The 14,897-nt window shown below is 43.9% G+C and overlaps 1 protein-coding gene across 3 annotated transcripts in view; it reads right to left on the reverse strand.

Moving 5' to 3' along the window:
* Positions 1-14,897, reverse strand: part of ANK2 (ankyrin 2) — a 648,838-nt gene that overhangs the window by 125,158 nt on the left and 508,783 nt on the right. For all 3 annotated transcript variants that reach the window (XM_077278822.1, XM_077278815.1, XM_077278806.1), the window contains exons 16-22: positions 13,643-13,741; positions 13,353-13,451; positions 11,998-12,195; positions 10,598-10,696; positions 8,812-8,910; positions 7,203-7,301; positions 1,551-1,649 (exon numbers count right to left, since the gene is read on the reverse strand). In XM_077278822.1, coding sequence (XP_077134937.1) covers positions 1,551-1,649; positions 7,203-7,301; positions 8,812-8,910; positions 10,598-10,696; positions 11,998-12,195; positions 13,353-13,451; positions 13,643-13,741 — 792 coding nt within the window. The remainder of the gene's footprint in view (positions 1-1,550; positions 1,650-7,202; positions 7,302-8,811; positions 8,911-10,597; positions 10,697-11,997; positions 12,196-13,352; positions 13,452-13,642; positions 13,742-14,897) is intronic.

The raw sequence follows: 14,897 nt of genomic DNA on the forward strand, positions 1-14,897 counted from the left end.
TGGACATGCAGGTCATAATTGAATAAAATGATACCTTGATATCTCTGATGAGATGTCTTATTCCAGAGAAATCCATATTTGTCTTAATATGTAAATGAACTGTTAGGATCTATGGGCTGGACATAGATCTCCTTGAGAATCTGCCTTCAGAGCCCTTTAAATAAAAGGGGCATTATCAGTGTGAGACACGTCGATCAGGAGAGAAGTCTGTCGGTCATTACATGTCTCACACTGATGACCTTTTCATTTAAACTAAGCTCTGAAGATCTATGTCCCGTCCGTAGATCTTAATAGCTCATTTACATGTAAGAAAAATGTGCTTCTCTTAAATAAGACATCCGATCGCATTCAATTTTCTAAGATCTGAATGCTTACATGGATGGCTTTGGAGGGTAGACTCTAATGACAGATTCCCTTTAAAGAAAAAGTGTTTTTTTACTGACAATAACAACCAATACGAGCTGAGCTTTCACACATTAAGCAGCTCTGGTAAAATGAAACCTGCATTTTAATTGATTGCTATAAATGATAAGAACAGGGTTTTAAAAAAAAACAAAAAAAACTTAGCTTAAATCTGTCCCATAATTGTTAATGCTTGAATTTTACAAGTCCATTGTTAACAAGTTAACAATATGTAAGGGCACCGTAATGGGCTATCCTTATACCCTTTTTTCCAGGAGAGTAAAGGGAGTATTTCAAGGAATTCATTCAGATAAATTGCCAGATTTAGTAGTGAAGGAGCCACTTTTTTGAGCTGCTTTAATCTTTTACTAGTAGCATACATATAATGGTTGTCAACAGTAAAAAGGGATTCTATAGTGTAGTAAACAGGCATCATTCCTGTAGCTCTCCAATGCTGCACACTTCTACCACGTTAACAGAACATTATGAAAGGTGATTTATTCGTACATGAACCAAACTGCAATTATGACACAAAGGATGAATCACATTGTATAGAAGTCACAGGTTGTTGTTAATTATTAGTAGGTTTAGAGTCTTTGTGCTGGATTGTTGCCGTCACATCTGATAATATGAGGCTGTCAGTGACAGATCTGGAGAAATTTAACCCATGAAGATACAAGAAAAGAAGTGAATTAGAAAACTCTAGAAGATGTCTACAAGTCAGCTACATCCATTGAAGTGGAAAATGTAAAATCCTCTAATTCTGGTCAACTTTGTAGAAGTTTTGAGTATAATATATGGTGTCATGTACTTTAGTATATTCCTAAGGGAGAGGAGGATGCACAGAGTAAAAGACTGGGGGCTTATTCTGTATGGCAGAAGAGGAGAAGAAATACACAACGCTACTCATTGAGACTTGTGTCATTGTGATTTTCACATAGGACTACACAAGTTATTTTAACCCAGGGAAAAGGCCTTACACACGCAAAATGCAGCCAGAAAAGTTACGTCGCACATTCAGCTCTGCTCCACCAGTTATTCCATATGAAGCATTCCAGGAGGACAACTCCTAGCACCAGGTGAAGTCATGCTTACGGTTCTAGCACAAGCTTTACTGACATGTGGGGAAAAGTTGCAGTGATACTCACAGTGGTTGTGGTGATGATCTCCTCTGTGACAACCTTCAGTGTGTCCACCACAGAGATGTATCCCAGCCGCCTGGCAATCGCGAGGGCAGTGTTACCATTCTGCAGGGGAAGATGAAATGGTGAAGAGAGCGATCCAGAGGGAACCAATGAGATCACAGAGCGCACAGCGAGCCAGCCAGCCTTTCCATCCCAAGCAAGGCGCCAAACCAGGGAAAAGCGTTACAGTACTGTGGAGTTCACTTCTGAAGGCTTCTTCTGCAGCTTCGATCCCCATAGCAACACAACACTCTGACATCTGCCAGCTTCTCCACAGGAAAAACTGCCGGCTGCTTTAAGGCTGTCACGCACCAGAAGAAATTTGCCTCAAATACCAGCTACTTAAAATGCCTTCACACGCAGGAATAGCTGAGGATGCCCCCAAACACTGGCCATGGAGCGATGAGAACATTTAGAGAAGTGATTCCTTCTCCAGCGCCCATCATGGCACAAGGACCGAGCAGACGCGAACATTTGGATCCATCTGAACTCTGTGCTCCCTTAAAAAACAACGCTCCATAAACACATCTGACAGTCATTTCGGGGCCGTGCTAGTCATTTCCATAGAGGAAAGTCTGAGTCTGCTAAATGGAGGAAACTACAGGTCAGGAAAGCATACAGTGTGATGGCACATGTCAGGCGGGCATTATCTGCACCACACACCTATACTACAGCTCTGATCTGTCCCTACAGGAGACACATTCTCCAGGGGATCTGACTGATCAAACCAAGCACAGGCGCTCAGTGCATCCTTCACAAGACCAAACAGTTCATTTCCCCATTCGTCTTCCATCTATCTCCACCCTCCTCTTCCTCCATCTACAGCTGTCATTACAGGACCCAGAGGAGGGTGGACATAGATGGAAAACACCTGGGTGACAAGGTGCAGAGTCCTGCCTGGCCATACTGAGGATGCGACGACTGCCTGCACTCAGTTTGATGGTCGCTTTCTGCTGACAGAATCCCTTTCAGTAAATGATTTGTCCTTTATGCTTTTCAACATTTGGAAATGCTGCCTCTATAAGAACTTAGGAAAGTCTTCCCTGTAGCTGGCTGACAGCGCCAACCCTCTATGATGCTATAAGGGACACTATAGGGAAACAAAGGCAGGCACTGTTATATACTGTAAGCACTTCTGGCCAGCTCCTCTACAGGGCATCGCCAGTCTATAGGCCATACAGAGTACAGTATTATTAGGGGCACAACATGGCAGGCACTGTTATATACTGTAAGCACTTCTGGCCAGCTCTACTACAGGGCATCGCCTGTCTATAGGCCATATAGAGTACAGTATTATTAGGGGCACAACATGGCAGGCACTGTTATATTCTGTAAGCACTTCTGGCCAGCTCCACTACAGGACATCGCCAGTCTATAGGCCATATAGAGTACAGTATTATTAGGGGCACAACATGGCAGGCACTGTTATATACTGTAAGCACTTCTGGCCAGCTCCACTACAGGACATCGCCAGTCTATAGGCCATATAGAGTACAGTATTATTAGGGGCACAACATGGCAGGCACTGTCATATACTGTAAGCCCTTCCGGCCAGCTCCACTACAGGACATCGCCAGTCTATAGGCCATATAGAGTACAGTATTATTAGGGGCACAACATGGCAGGCACTGTTATATTCTGTAAGCACTTCTGGCCAGCTCCACTACAGGACATCGCCAGTCTATAGGCCATATAGAGTACAGTATTATTAGGGGCACAACATGGCAGGCACTGTCATATACTGTAAGCCCTTCCGGCCAGCTCCACTACAGGACATCGCCAGTCTATAGGCCATATAGAGTACAGTATTATTAGGGGCACAACATGGCAGGCACTGTCATATTCTGTAAGCACTTCTGGCCAGCTCCACTACAGGACATCGCCAGTCTATAGGCCATATAGAGTACAGTATTATTAGGGGCACAACATGGCAGGCACTGTTATATACTGTAAGCACTTCTGGCCAGCTCCATTACAGGACATCGCCAGTCTATAGGCCATATAGAGTACAGTATTATTAGGGGCACAACATGGCAGGCACTGTTATATACTGTAAGCCCTTCCGGCCAGCTCCACTACAGGGCATCGCCTGTCTATAGGCCATATAGAGTACAGTATTATTAGGGGCACAACATGGCAGGCACTGTTATATACTGTAAGCACTTCTGGCCAGCTCCACTACAGGACATCGCCAGTCTATAGGCCATATAGAGTACAGTATTATTAGGGGCACAACATGGCAGGCACTGTTATATACTGTAAGCACTTCTGGCCAGCTCCTCTACAGGGCATCGCCAGTCTATAGGCCATACAGAGTACAGTATTATTAGGGGCACAACATGGCAGGCACTGTTATATACTGTAAGCACTTCTGGCCAGCTCTACTACAGGGCATCGCCTGTCTATAGGCCATATAGAGTACAGTATTATTAGGGGCACAACATGGCAGGCACTGTTATATTCTGTAAGCACTTCTGGCCAGCTCCACTACAGGACATCGCCAGTCTATAGGCCATATAGAGTACAGTATTATTAGGGGCACAACATGGCAGGCACTGTTATATACTGTAAGCACTTCTGGCCAGCTCCACTACAGGACATCGCCAGTCTATAGGCCATATAGAGTACAGTATTATTAGGGGCACAACATGGCAGGCACTGTCATATACTGTAAGCCCTTCCGGCCAGCTCCACTACAGGACATCGCCAGTCTATAGGCCATATAGAGTACAGTATTATTAGGGGCACAACATGGCAGGCACTGTTATATTCTGTAAGCACTTCTGGCCAGCTCCACTACAGGACATCGCCAGTCTATAGGCCATATAGAGTACAGTATTATTAGGGGCACAACATGGCAGGCACTGTCATATACTGTAAGCCCTTCCGGCCAGCTCCACTACAGGACATCGCCAGTCTATAGGCCATATAGAGTACAGTATTATTAGGGGCACAACATGGCAGGCACTGTCATATTCTGTAAGCACTTCTGGCCAGCTCCACTACAGGACATCGCCAGTCTATAGGCCATATAGAGTACAGTATTATTAGGGGCACAACATGGCAGGCACTGTTATATACTGTAAGCACTTCTGGCCAGCTCCTCTACAGGACATCGCCAGTCTATAGTCCATACAGAGTACAGTATTATTAGGGGCACAACATGGCAGGCACTGTCATATACTGTAAGCACTTCTGGCCAGCTCCATTACAGGACATCGCCAGTCTATAGGCCATATAGAGTACAGTATTATTAGGGGCACAACATGGCAGGCACTGTTATATACTGTAAGCCCTTCCGGCCAGCTCCACTACAGGGCATCGCCTGTCTATAGGCCATATAGAGTACAGTATTATTAGGGGCACAACATGGCAGGCACTGTTATATACTGTAAGCACTTCTGGCCAGCTCCACTACAGGACATCGCCAGTCTATAGGCCATATAGAGTACAGTATTATTAGGGGCACAACATGGCAGGCACTGTTATATACTGTAAGCACTTCTGGCCAGCTCCTCTACAGGACATCGCCAGTCTATAGGCCATATAGAGTACAGTAATATTAGGGGAACAACATGGCAGGCACTGTTATATACTGTAAGCACTTCTGGCCAGCTCCACTACAGGACATCGCCAGTCTATAGGCCATACAGAGTACAGTAATATTAGGGGAACAACATGGCAGGCACTGTTATATACTGTAAGCACTTCTGGCCAGCTCCACTACAGGGCATCGCCAGTCTATAGGCCATATAGAGTACAGTATTATTAGGGGCACAACATGGCAGGCACTGTTATATACTGTAAGCACTTCTGGCCAGCTCCATTACAGGACATCGCCAGTCTATAGGCCATATAGAGTACAGTATTATTAGGGGCACAACATGGCAGGCACTGTTATATACTGTAAGCCCTTCCGGCCAGCTCCGCTACAGGACATCGCCAGTCTATAGGCCATATAGAGTACAGTATTATTAGGGGCACAACATGGCAGGCACTGTTATATACTGTAAGCCCTTCCGGCCAGCTCCGCTACAGGACATCGCCAGTCTATAGGCCATATAGAGTACAGTATTATTAGGGGCACAACATGGCAGGCACTGTCATATTCTGTAAGCACTTCTGGCCAGCTCTACTACAGGACATCGCCAGTCTATAGGCCATACAGAGTACAGTATTATTAGGGGCACAACATGGCAGGCACTGTTATATACTGTAAGCACTTCTGGCCAGCTCCACTACAGGACATCGCCAGTCTATGGGCTATATAGAGTGCAGTATTATTAGGGGCAGAACATGGCAGGCACTGTTATATACTGTAAGCACTTCTGGCCAGCTCCACTACAGGGCATCGCCAGTCTATAGGCCATATAGAGTACAGTATTATTAGGGGCACAACATGGCAGGCACTGTCATATTCTGTAAGCACTTCTGGCCAGCTCCTCTACAGGACATCGCCAGTCTATAGGCCATATTGAGTACAGTATTATTAGGGGCACAACATGGCAGGCACTGTTATATACTGTAAGCACTTCTGGCCAGCTCCACTACAGGACATCGCCAGTCTATAGGCCATATAGAGTACAGTATTATTAGGGGCACAACATGGCAGGCACTGTCATATTCTGTAAGCACTTCTGGCCAGCTCCACTACAGGGCATCGCCAGTCTATAGGCCATATAGAGTACAGTATTATTAGGGGCACAACATGGCAGGCACTGTTATATACTGTAAGCACTTCTGGCCAGCTCCACTACAGGACATCGCCAGTCTATGGGCTATATAGAGTGCAGTATTATTAGGGGCAGAACATGGCAGGCACTGTTATATACTGTAAGCATGTCTGGCCAGCTCCACTACAGGACATCGCCAGTCTATAGGCCATCCAGAGTACAGTAATATTAGGGGCACAACATGGCAGGCACTGTTATATACTGTAAGCATGTCTGGCCAGCTCCACTACAGGACATCGCCAGTCTATAGGCCATATAGAGTACAGTATTAGTAGGGGAACAACATGGCAGGAACTGTCATATTCTGTAAGCACTTCTGGCTAGCTCCACTATAGGACATCGCCAGTCTATAGGCCATATAGAGTACAGTAATATTAGGGGCACAACATGGCAGGCACTGTTATATAGTGTAAGCACTTCCGGCCAGCTCCACTACAGGGCATCGCCAGTCTATAGGCCATATAGAGTGCAGTATTATTAGGGGCACAACATGGCAGGCACTGTTATATACTGTAAGCATGGCTGGCTAGCTCCACTATAGGACATCGCCAGTCTATAGGCCATATAGAGTACAGTAATATTAGGGGCACAACATGGCAGGCACTGTTATATAGTGTAAGCACTTCCGGCCAGCTCCACTACAGGACATCGCCAGTCTATAGGCCACACAGAGTACAGTAATATTAGGGGAACAACATGGCAGGAACTGTCATATTCTGTAAGCACTTCTGGCTAGCTCCACTATAGGACATCGCCAGTCTATAACCCATATAGAGTACAGTAATATTAGGGGCACAACATGGCAGGCACCAGGGAACCTTCTGCAGGCACTATGGCTTGCGCAGCACAAGAGGATTTTCCTATTAATATTCTGGGAGCTTACCGCCGTAGTAGCATTGGGCTTTGCACCATTTTGCAGCAGGACATTTATGATGTGCGTATGGCCCTGTTGAGCAGCTTGATGTAAAGGTGTGTAGCCATTCTGTAACACAAAAAAATACTAGAATTTCAGCCATTAAACATAAAATGCATGAATAACGAATTAGTCCATTCAGAAGCCTCAGGATGAATTAACACAATATATTCTACTAAAATAAATCTGATGAACAGGCAAAAGTGATCAAATAAGGTGGCCTAATACTTAAGGAGTATTTTAGGTAAAAGGAGTTATTCACTTTCACCAATTTTCTGCCCACAAGATTAGTCGTGTGTAAAATACTAACTTGAGCTGTCCTTACCCTCCCTGGGTCGTGTGCTGCCTCTCCACCACTGCCCCAGTCTCTGAAGAACAGCTGCAGTGTGAGGTAACATTGACAGCGCTGCAGCCAGTCATTGAGCTCAGTTGCTCTTGCTGCATAGATCAGCCGATCCGCTGAGCCAGTCATTGGATTAGCACTGTCGATGTAACGTCAGCACTGCTGCTGATCAACAAAGACTGGGGCAAAGGCAGAGAAGACCTGGGGATGGTCCTAGAGGTTGTCTACGACTTTTTTTTACTTTGTGTTTCAAATCACAACCAGCTGTACCCACATCTTTCCTCACCTATCCCTTGTAGATTGTGAGCCCTCGTGGGCAAGGTCCTCTCTCCTTCTCTACTTGTGTTGTTTAAGATTGGTGTACTTGTTTTTATTATGTATACCCCTCTTCACATGTAAAGCGCCATGGAATAAATGGAGCTTTAATAATAAATAATAATAATAGGGAATTTAAATAGTTAGTCCCAATGGGGACAGGGATGCCTATGTAAAGTGGAATATATTGGTGCTATTTAAGTAAGCATAGTAAATAAAATATGTTTACAGAGGAGGACTTCACTAGTCGCCTCCAGAAACACGATCTACAAGCAGATGTAGGGGTTATCAGAAGGGGGTATAGTGTTTAAGGAGCAGCAGCTGCAAGGAGAAAATGGAGTTATGCTCTCCTGGAAGCGAGTGACTGAAGAGAGAGTATAACTTCATTTTCTCGCTGTAGGCCCTGTTAGAAGATGTCGACACTATTTACCTGCAGAATACCTTTACTACCGGTATATATCTGCAGGTAAATAGTATTTTTTTTTTTTTTATTTATTTATTTTTTTTTTTTTAGAGGTGACAGATTCCCTTTAAGAAAGTTCCAGAAACTTCAGTTACTCTACAACTATCTCCTAAAAGTCCATGTACACTGCACCCTGCAGAGCCACAACATTCCGTCTTCATTATGGCACATTCCTTTATTCTAGGAGGACGTACTAAGTGTTACAGACCTCCAACAGCTATAAAATGTGGGATGGGAGCCAATGTTAATTGACTTATCATTTGTGGTTTATAGAGTATTTCTGCTGAGGACAGCACTACCGCACGCGCTAATGGAAAACACGTGTAAGGCTGATAATCAGAAATATCATGATTGACGGACCTTAGCATTCTGGTGTAAGAGGCGCATGTATGAACCATCAATGCATGCTCGTATCAGACATGTGTGAGATATGGATGAGGCCAAACACGTGGCGTTACCTTTGTTTTAGCCGTGACGCCTGCTCCATGAGACAGAAGGAAGTTCACCATCTTGATGTTTCCATAATGACAGGCTACAATAAGTGGTGTGTAGCCCAGCTGGAAAAAAGAGACTCATTTACTTAACACCAGAGCCAACAACACCATGCAGATAATTAAAGGAAAGGCAAGAATATGGCTAATATCTAGATTAAAGCAAAATTTCAAAAGATGATAATACAATACAGCTTTATACACAGACACTTGTAGTCCAGCGGTAGCACACTGTGCAGTGATGAGGCAGTGACCCAGCAAAATTCAAAGCAAACGTCTCTTTAATGTTCAACTCAGCAAAAATCAGCACACGATAGCCTCCTTATTGCAGCCGGGCAAATATCCTCTGGATTACAGTTACTAAACACACCAGTCCACCTCTGACCTGTTACCGTGGGCGACTGCACTGCTGTGTTAAAGTGCTACTCACAGCTTTACACAGTACATGATATCCTTCAGTTTACAGTCACTAAACACACCAGTCCTCCTCTTGAGACCAGTTACCGTGGGCGACTGCACCACCGTGTTAATGTTCTACTCACAGCATTACACAGTACACGATATCCTCCGGATCGCAGCCGGGCACCATATCCTCCAGTTTACACTCACTAAACAAGCCAGTCCTCCTACGGGCACAGGACAGTCTACCTCTGGTTCGCCGTCAGGCACAAGACAGTCCACCTCTAAGACAGATACCGTGGGCGACTGCACCGCTGTGTATGCTGTGGGTGCCAGGCTATTCAGCTCCCTTGGCTGTTTGGCTCCTATAACCTGTGTTGCCTCACACAGGTGGAGCAATACAGAACCTCCTGCTCTGTACTCTTCTAAATACCAGACTGACACTGACACACCCAAACCCTATACTGAAGGGTTTTTAACTAGCAACCTGTGGCTTTGGGCCACATGGAAAACTCAGGCCAGGAATGAAACGGACTGCACTACTACCATCTGCAGTCTGTTTCAAAACACCAAAACCCAGAGCAGGTTTTCCAAAAACTGCCTTGGACAACTAGCATGTCCAAAACCTATACTCAATTTAGTCTGAATTGCAACAATAGCTACACCTATGATTGCAATGCCCTCTTATGGCCTCAATACGCCCCTGTGAAGGGGAACATACAGCAACCCCTACATGTAACAACAGTCACTGCCACACACACTATATAAAAAAAGCTTGCTATTTACTGACACAACTATCTATAGAAAACTATATACTAATTATACGAAATTAATGTAAGAAATAAGATACTTTTTATCCGTTAATATTATTACATTTTCTTTGATTACTGAAAACATAACACATTTTTAATTGAACTTGTATAGAAAAAATGATCCTTGCTTGTTATGGTGCCCCCTGGTGTTTTCATCATTCCCTCTCAGAACATCCACCCAAAGTGTCCAGAACCGGTGGCACGCTCAGTATGGCCACCGGGATTCCTGGTACAAGCAGTAATCCCGGCTGTAGTGCAGGCCCGCCCATAACAACTGGCTCCTAATTACCTAATTAGCACTGGGCACATTAGATGGACGGTCAAGAAAGCGTATAAAAGAGCTGATGGGGATATCACACACATTTACAAAAATGTCAGGTCCCCTGATTGTCCGCAACTGTTACTATGGAAGTAGTAGTAAAACATTTATCACCTAGTTTATGGATAAATGCATTTATTGGGATAAAACCCCAGTGGTCCTATAGTTCTATAAATGCACCCTGTGATTGAAAAAGCAAAAAATAATGTTAGTGCATAGTTACCTTGGTTTGAGCATCTAGATTTGCTCCCTGCTTTGCTAATATTTCCGCTACGTTCACTTTGTCCTCCTGGGCTGCAAGGTGCAATGGAGTCAGTCCATTCTATATGCATTAGAACAAAAATAATACACAATAATAAGAACATATCATATGGGCCAATCCAATGGTGTGTCGTGGCAGCTAAGTGTCTTCTACGCCCTATGAACATAAGCATGCTTGTGTCTGTGTGTATAGAAAGGTTAGCGAGCTACCTACCCAATATCTGTTGATATTTGTAAAGGTCATTAAAGGAAACCTGTCACCCCCAAAATCGAAGGTGAGCTAAGCCCACCAGCATCAGGGGCTTATCTACAGCATTCTGGAATGCTGTAGATAAGCCCCCAAAGTATCCTGCAAGAGGAGAAAAAGAGGTTAGATTATACTTATCCAGGGGCGGTCCGGGGCCTCCCATCTTCTTACGATGACGTCCTCTTCTTGTATTCATGCTGCGGCATACTTTGTCCTGTTGAGGGCAGAGCAAAGTACTGCAGTGCGCAGGCGCCGGGCCTCTCTGACCTTTCCCTGCGCACTGCAGTACTTTGCTCTGCCCTCAACAGGGCAGACACAGTACGCCGGAGCCGCAGCGTGAAGACGAGAAGAGGACGTCATCGTAAGAAGATGGGAGGCCCCGGACCGGACCGCGACGCCCATCGGACCGGACCGCCCCCCAGGTGAGTATAATCTAACGTCTTTTTCTTATCTTTCAGGATACATCGGGGGCTTATCTACAGAATTACAGAATGCTGTAGATAAGCACCTGATGCTGGTGGGCTTGGCTCACCTTCGATTTTGGGGGTGACAGTTTCCCTTTAAGCATATTTTTATCTTACACCTAAATGAGGTTAGTAACAATGCAAGTATACGGCAACTGCAGCAAAAATTACACAGCTGTATGACCCATACATATTAACAAGAACATTCGAGTAATCAATCATCTGTGAGGATGGGTCATTAATAGTGATTAATGAACATATTCGAATAAGGCGTTATTGGAGCATGCTCAGGTGCTAACCGAGTGTCTTCAGCATGCTCGAAAAATATGTTTAAGTACCCGCGGCTGTATGAAAGCCACAACAAATGCAGGGATTGGCTGTTTGTTAGGCGATCCCAGCATGTGATGCGACTGTCTAAAAGCAGCGAGACACACAGGCGCAGGGGACTCTAACATATTTTTCTAGCATGCCACTTGGTTAGCAGTTGAGCATGCTTAGATAATACCTCATACGAGCATGTTCGCTCATCACTAGTCATTAACCCTCAACCTTAGCAATCTGCTTTAATTTTGAACGTTACCTTTAAATGTTCTTCTATTTTTATACTTGACAGCTAAAGTCTTTGATGACTTTATTTTAAGCAAATCTTACCTTAGTGCCCACGTGAATATTAGCTTCTTTGTTCAGCAAAAGAGTGACCATGTCTGTGTGCCCCTCCTGGGCGGCCAGGTGAAGCGGGGTGACTCCTTGCTTGGTGAGGATGTTGGTCTCTGCTCCGTAGTTTAGTAATGTTGTGGCAATCTGCATTTGATTCTTTTTGGCAGCGATATGTAGGGGTGTATAACCGTTCTACAACAGTAAAAAGATCATATTAAGTAATACACTTTAATGTTCTTGTGGCACACCTAAACTGATACCCCTCTCCTTCACCATGCTATACCAATAACAGTCATTTTCTAGTATGTGTGTAATACCAGATCCTTTAATGTGCACTTTATAATGAAAGATAGGCATGCACAAGGCTGGGATGAGCAACATTACCAAGGAATTATGGACGGACCGACGTCAGGAGAAAAAGGGCTGACTCCAAGTGGTGGCTTAATTAATATATATGTTAGAAGTATACCCAAAATCAATAGTGGGATCTGTGCCGGGCTGGGGATCTAAAGTCATACAAGGGAAAATTCACTATATATATGGAGAAGGGTTTTCTTCACTATTTGGGAATGGATCCCAAAGGAAAAAGTGGTCTTCGACTTCGCTAAATTGTTGGATCTAATCCTAGTTTCACCCCAAAAGACATATACGTAAAAACCATACCGCAATATATGCGCTCAAGTATATGGAAATAATAAATATATTCACTATAAGCAAAAAACACTATTAGGCCATGTTCACACACAGCGTTTTTGATACTGTTTTTTCTGCAGCCAGAACCGGCTCTAAAAGCAGGAAAAAATGCTGCATTCAAGACACGCATTTTTCAGCGTTCTTTATGGCCGTTTTTGCAGTGTTTCTGGGTGCAGATTACAGGTGTGCTTTGTCTATAATACAATGTTTAATAAAGCCAGTTTTATTCACCAAAAACCATTGAAAACGCAGCGACAAACGGTGCTATATTTTTGCAGCTTTTTTTCACTTTCTAATTGCTTTCTAGGGGTGAAAACATGCTGCAAAAACACTGAAAGAATTGACAAGCTGCAAATTTCAAAAACTGAAGATCTCAAATTTTGCCAGGAATAAAAAAACAAGCGTGTGCATGAGATTTCTTAAATCTCATAGCTTTTGCTGGGATTGGGAAAAGCAGCTTTTAATTTGTATTAAAAAAAGGCTGCAAAAAAACACAGTTGCAAAAAATGCCACAAGTGAAAAAAGACAACAAACACCCAAGAAATTGCAATATACACCCCTCACCATACCCCTTTTATGAATGATACACTAACTAGTATAAATAAATGTATCTGCCTGTAAAAAAGAACAACCTCCGATGTAAAACTCTCACCCACCTTGGCTGTGACATGGGGAGAAGCTCCCTTTTCCAGTAGCAACATCGCCACCTTCTGGTTGTCATAGTGAGCAGCAACATGGAGTGGTGTGAGCCCATTCTGCAAAGGGCGTGTTTGTTATGGGGGTTAAACCAGTTAGTGAAGAAGCTCTAGACATATACACTGTAGAAAATACTAACATAAATGGCATATTAAAGTCATTATGTAATTACATGATTGTGATGTAGCAGTGAGAACATAACATGTGAACAGAGAACAAACACAGATAACGACTAACCACGATGATTTACCTTGCCGGCAGAATCTGGCGGTGCACGGCGCTGTAGGAGCAGTTTGGCCACATCTAGGCTTCCATACTTAGCAGCTACATGCAATGGCGTAAATCCCTTCTGCAGAAATAAAGACAAAAAATGGATTTAATATCAAAACTGTAAATATAGCTGTTTTAGAAGCTAGAGGAACACAAATATTCTGAGACTTTAGGTTATGTTCCCACAATGAGTTTTTGGTGAGTTTTTGACGCAGAGAAGTTTTGCTGCGCAAAAAAGGCAATGGTTAATACACTGAATTACCTTTCTTAGGCTGATCAACGCCAAAGTGTTGCCACACCATAAGGGCTAATGAAGTCCACTTTTTCATCATTTATTGGAGTGCTGCCTATTTTTCCTTTTTTATTATTCACACAAATGGCCTTCTGTTTGGAGGGCCTTGCACCCTGAATTCATCTATACGGTGCTGCTTCATTTTTTTCTTCTAGATAAATAGATAGCCATCAGATATATAATTTGTTGCATGCATGTGTTGCTTATTGTATAGCTTTCTATTAACCTAATAAATGAAAAGAATGCCATGAGATCCTCCATTTTTTGGTAACCAGTAAAGGTAAAGCAGACAGCTGAGAGCTGATATTATCAGGCTGGGAAGGTCCATGGTTACTGGGCTCTTCCGAGCCCAAAATACCAGCCCCCAGCTGCCCCAGTAGTAGACAATTTCATGAGATGCTCCAATTCTGGCGCTTCACCTCCCGATGCCCTGGTGCAAATCCAGCAAAGTCCAGAGAATCTGCCGTACAAAGCCTATGGTGCCTTATTGTGACACGAGACCCTGCAACTCTAAACCAGGGTAACGTTAGTAACGGTACCGCTCTTCGCAGCTGACCTGGAACATCTGAAGGGGAAACATCACCCAGATGTGGTTGCTTGCAAAGGCTATGGAGTGTCAGAACGAGGCTCCATAGTCTTTGTACGTTGGATTCGCTGGACTTCGTTGGATTCTTTGGACTACGTCGGACCTGCGTGGGATTTTTTTTCTTTTTTAATAAAGGGGTGAACCAAGGAAAGTGTCAGGGAGTGTTCATTTCAATAAGGTATTTTTTTGTGAGATATTCTTTTATTTCCTAGGTTAGTAATGGGGGTGTCTGATAGATACCTCTCCATTACTAATACCATGATTTGATGTCAGCTGTGTTTTTGGACACTTCACATCAACCTCAAGCATCATTGTCCCAATTGCCAAAGCACCAGAGCAATTGGAAAGAGCCAAGTA

The sequence above is a fragment of the Ranitomeya variabilis genome, chromosome 1 (assembly GCF_051348905.1).
Source record: "Ranitomeya variabilis isolate aRanVar5 chromosome 1, aRanVar5.hap1, whole genome shotgun sequence".
NCBI classification, from domain to species: domain Eukaryota; kingdom Metazoa; phylum Chordata; class Amphibia; order Anura; family Dendrobatidae; genus Ranitomeya; species Ranitomeya variabilis.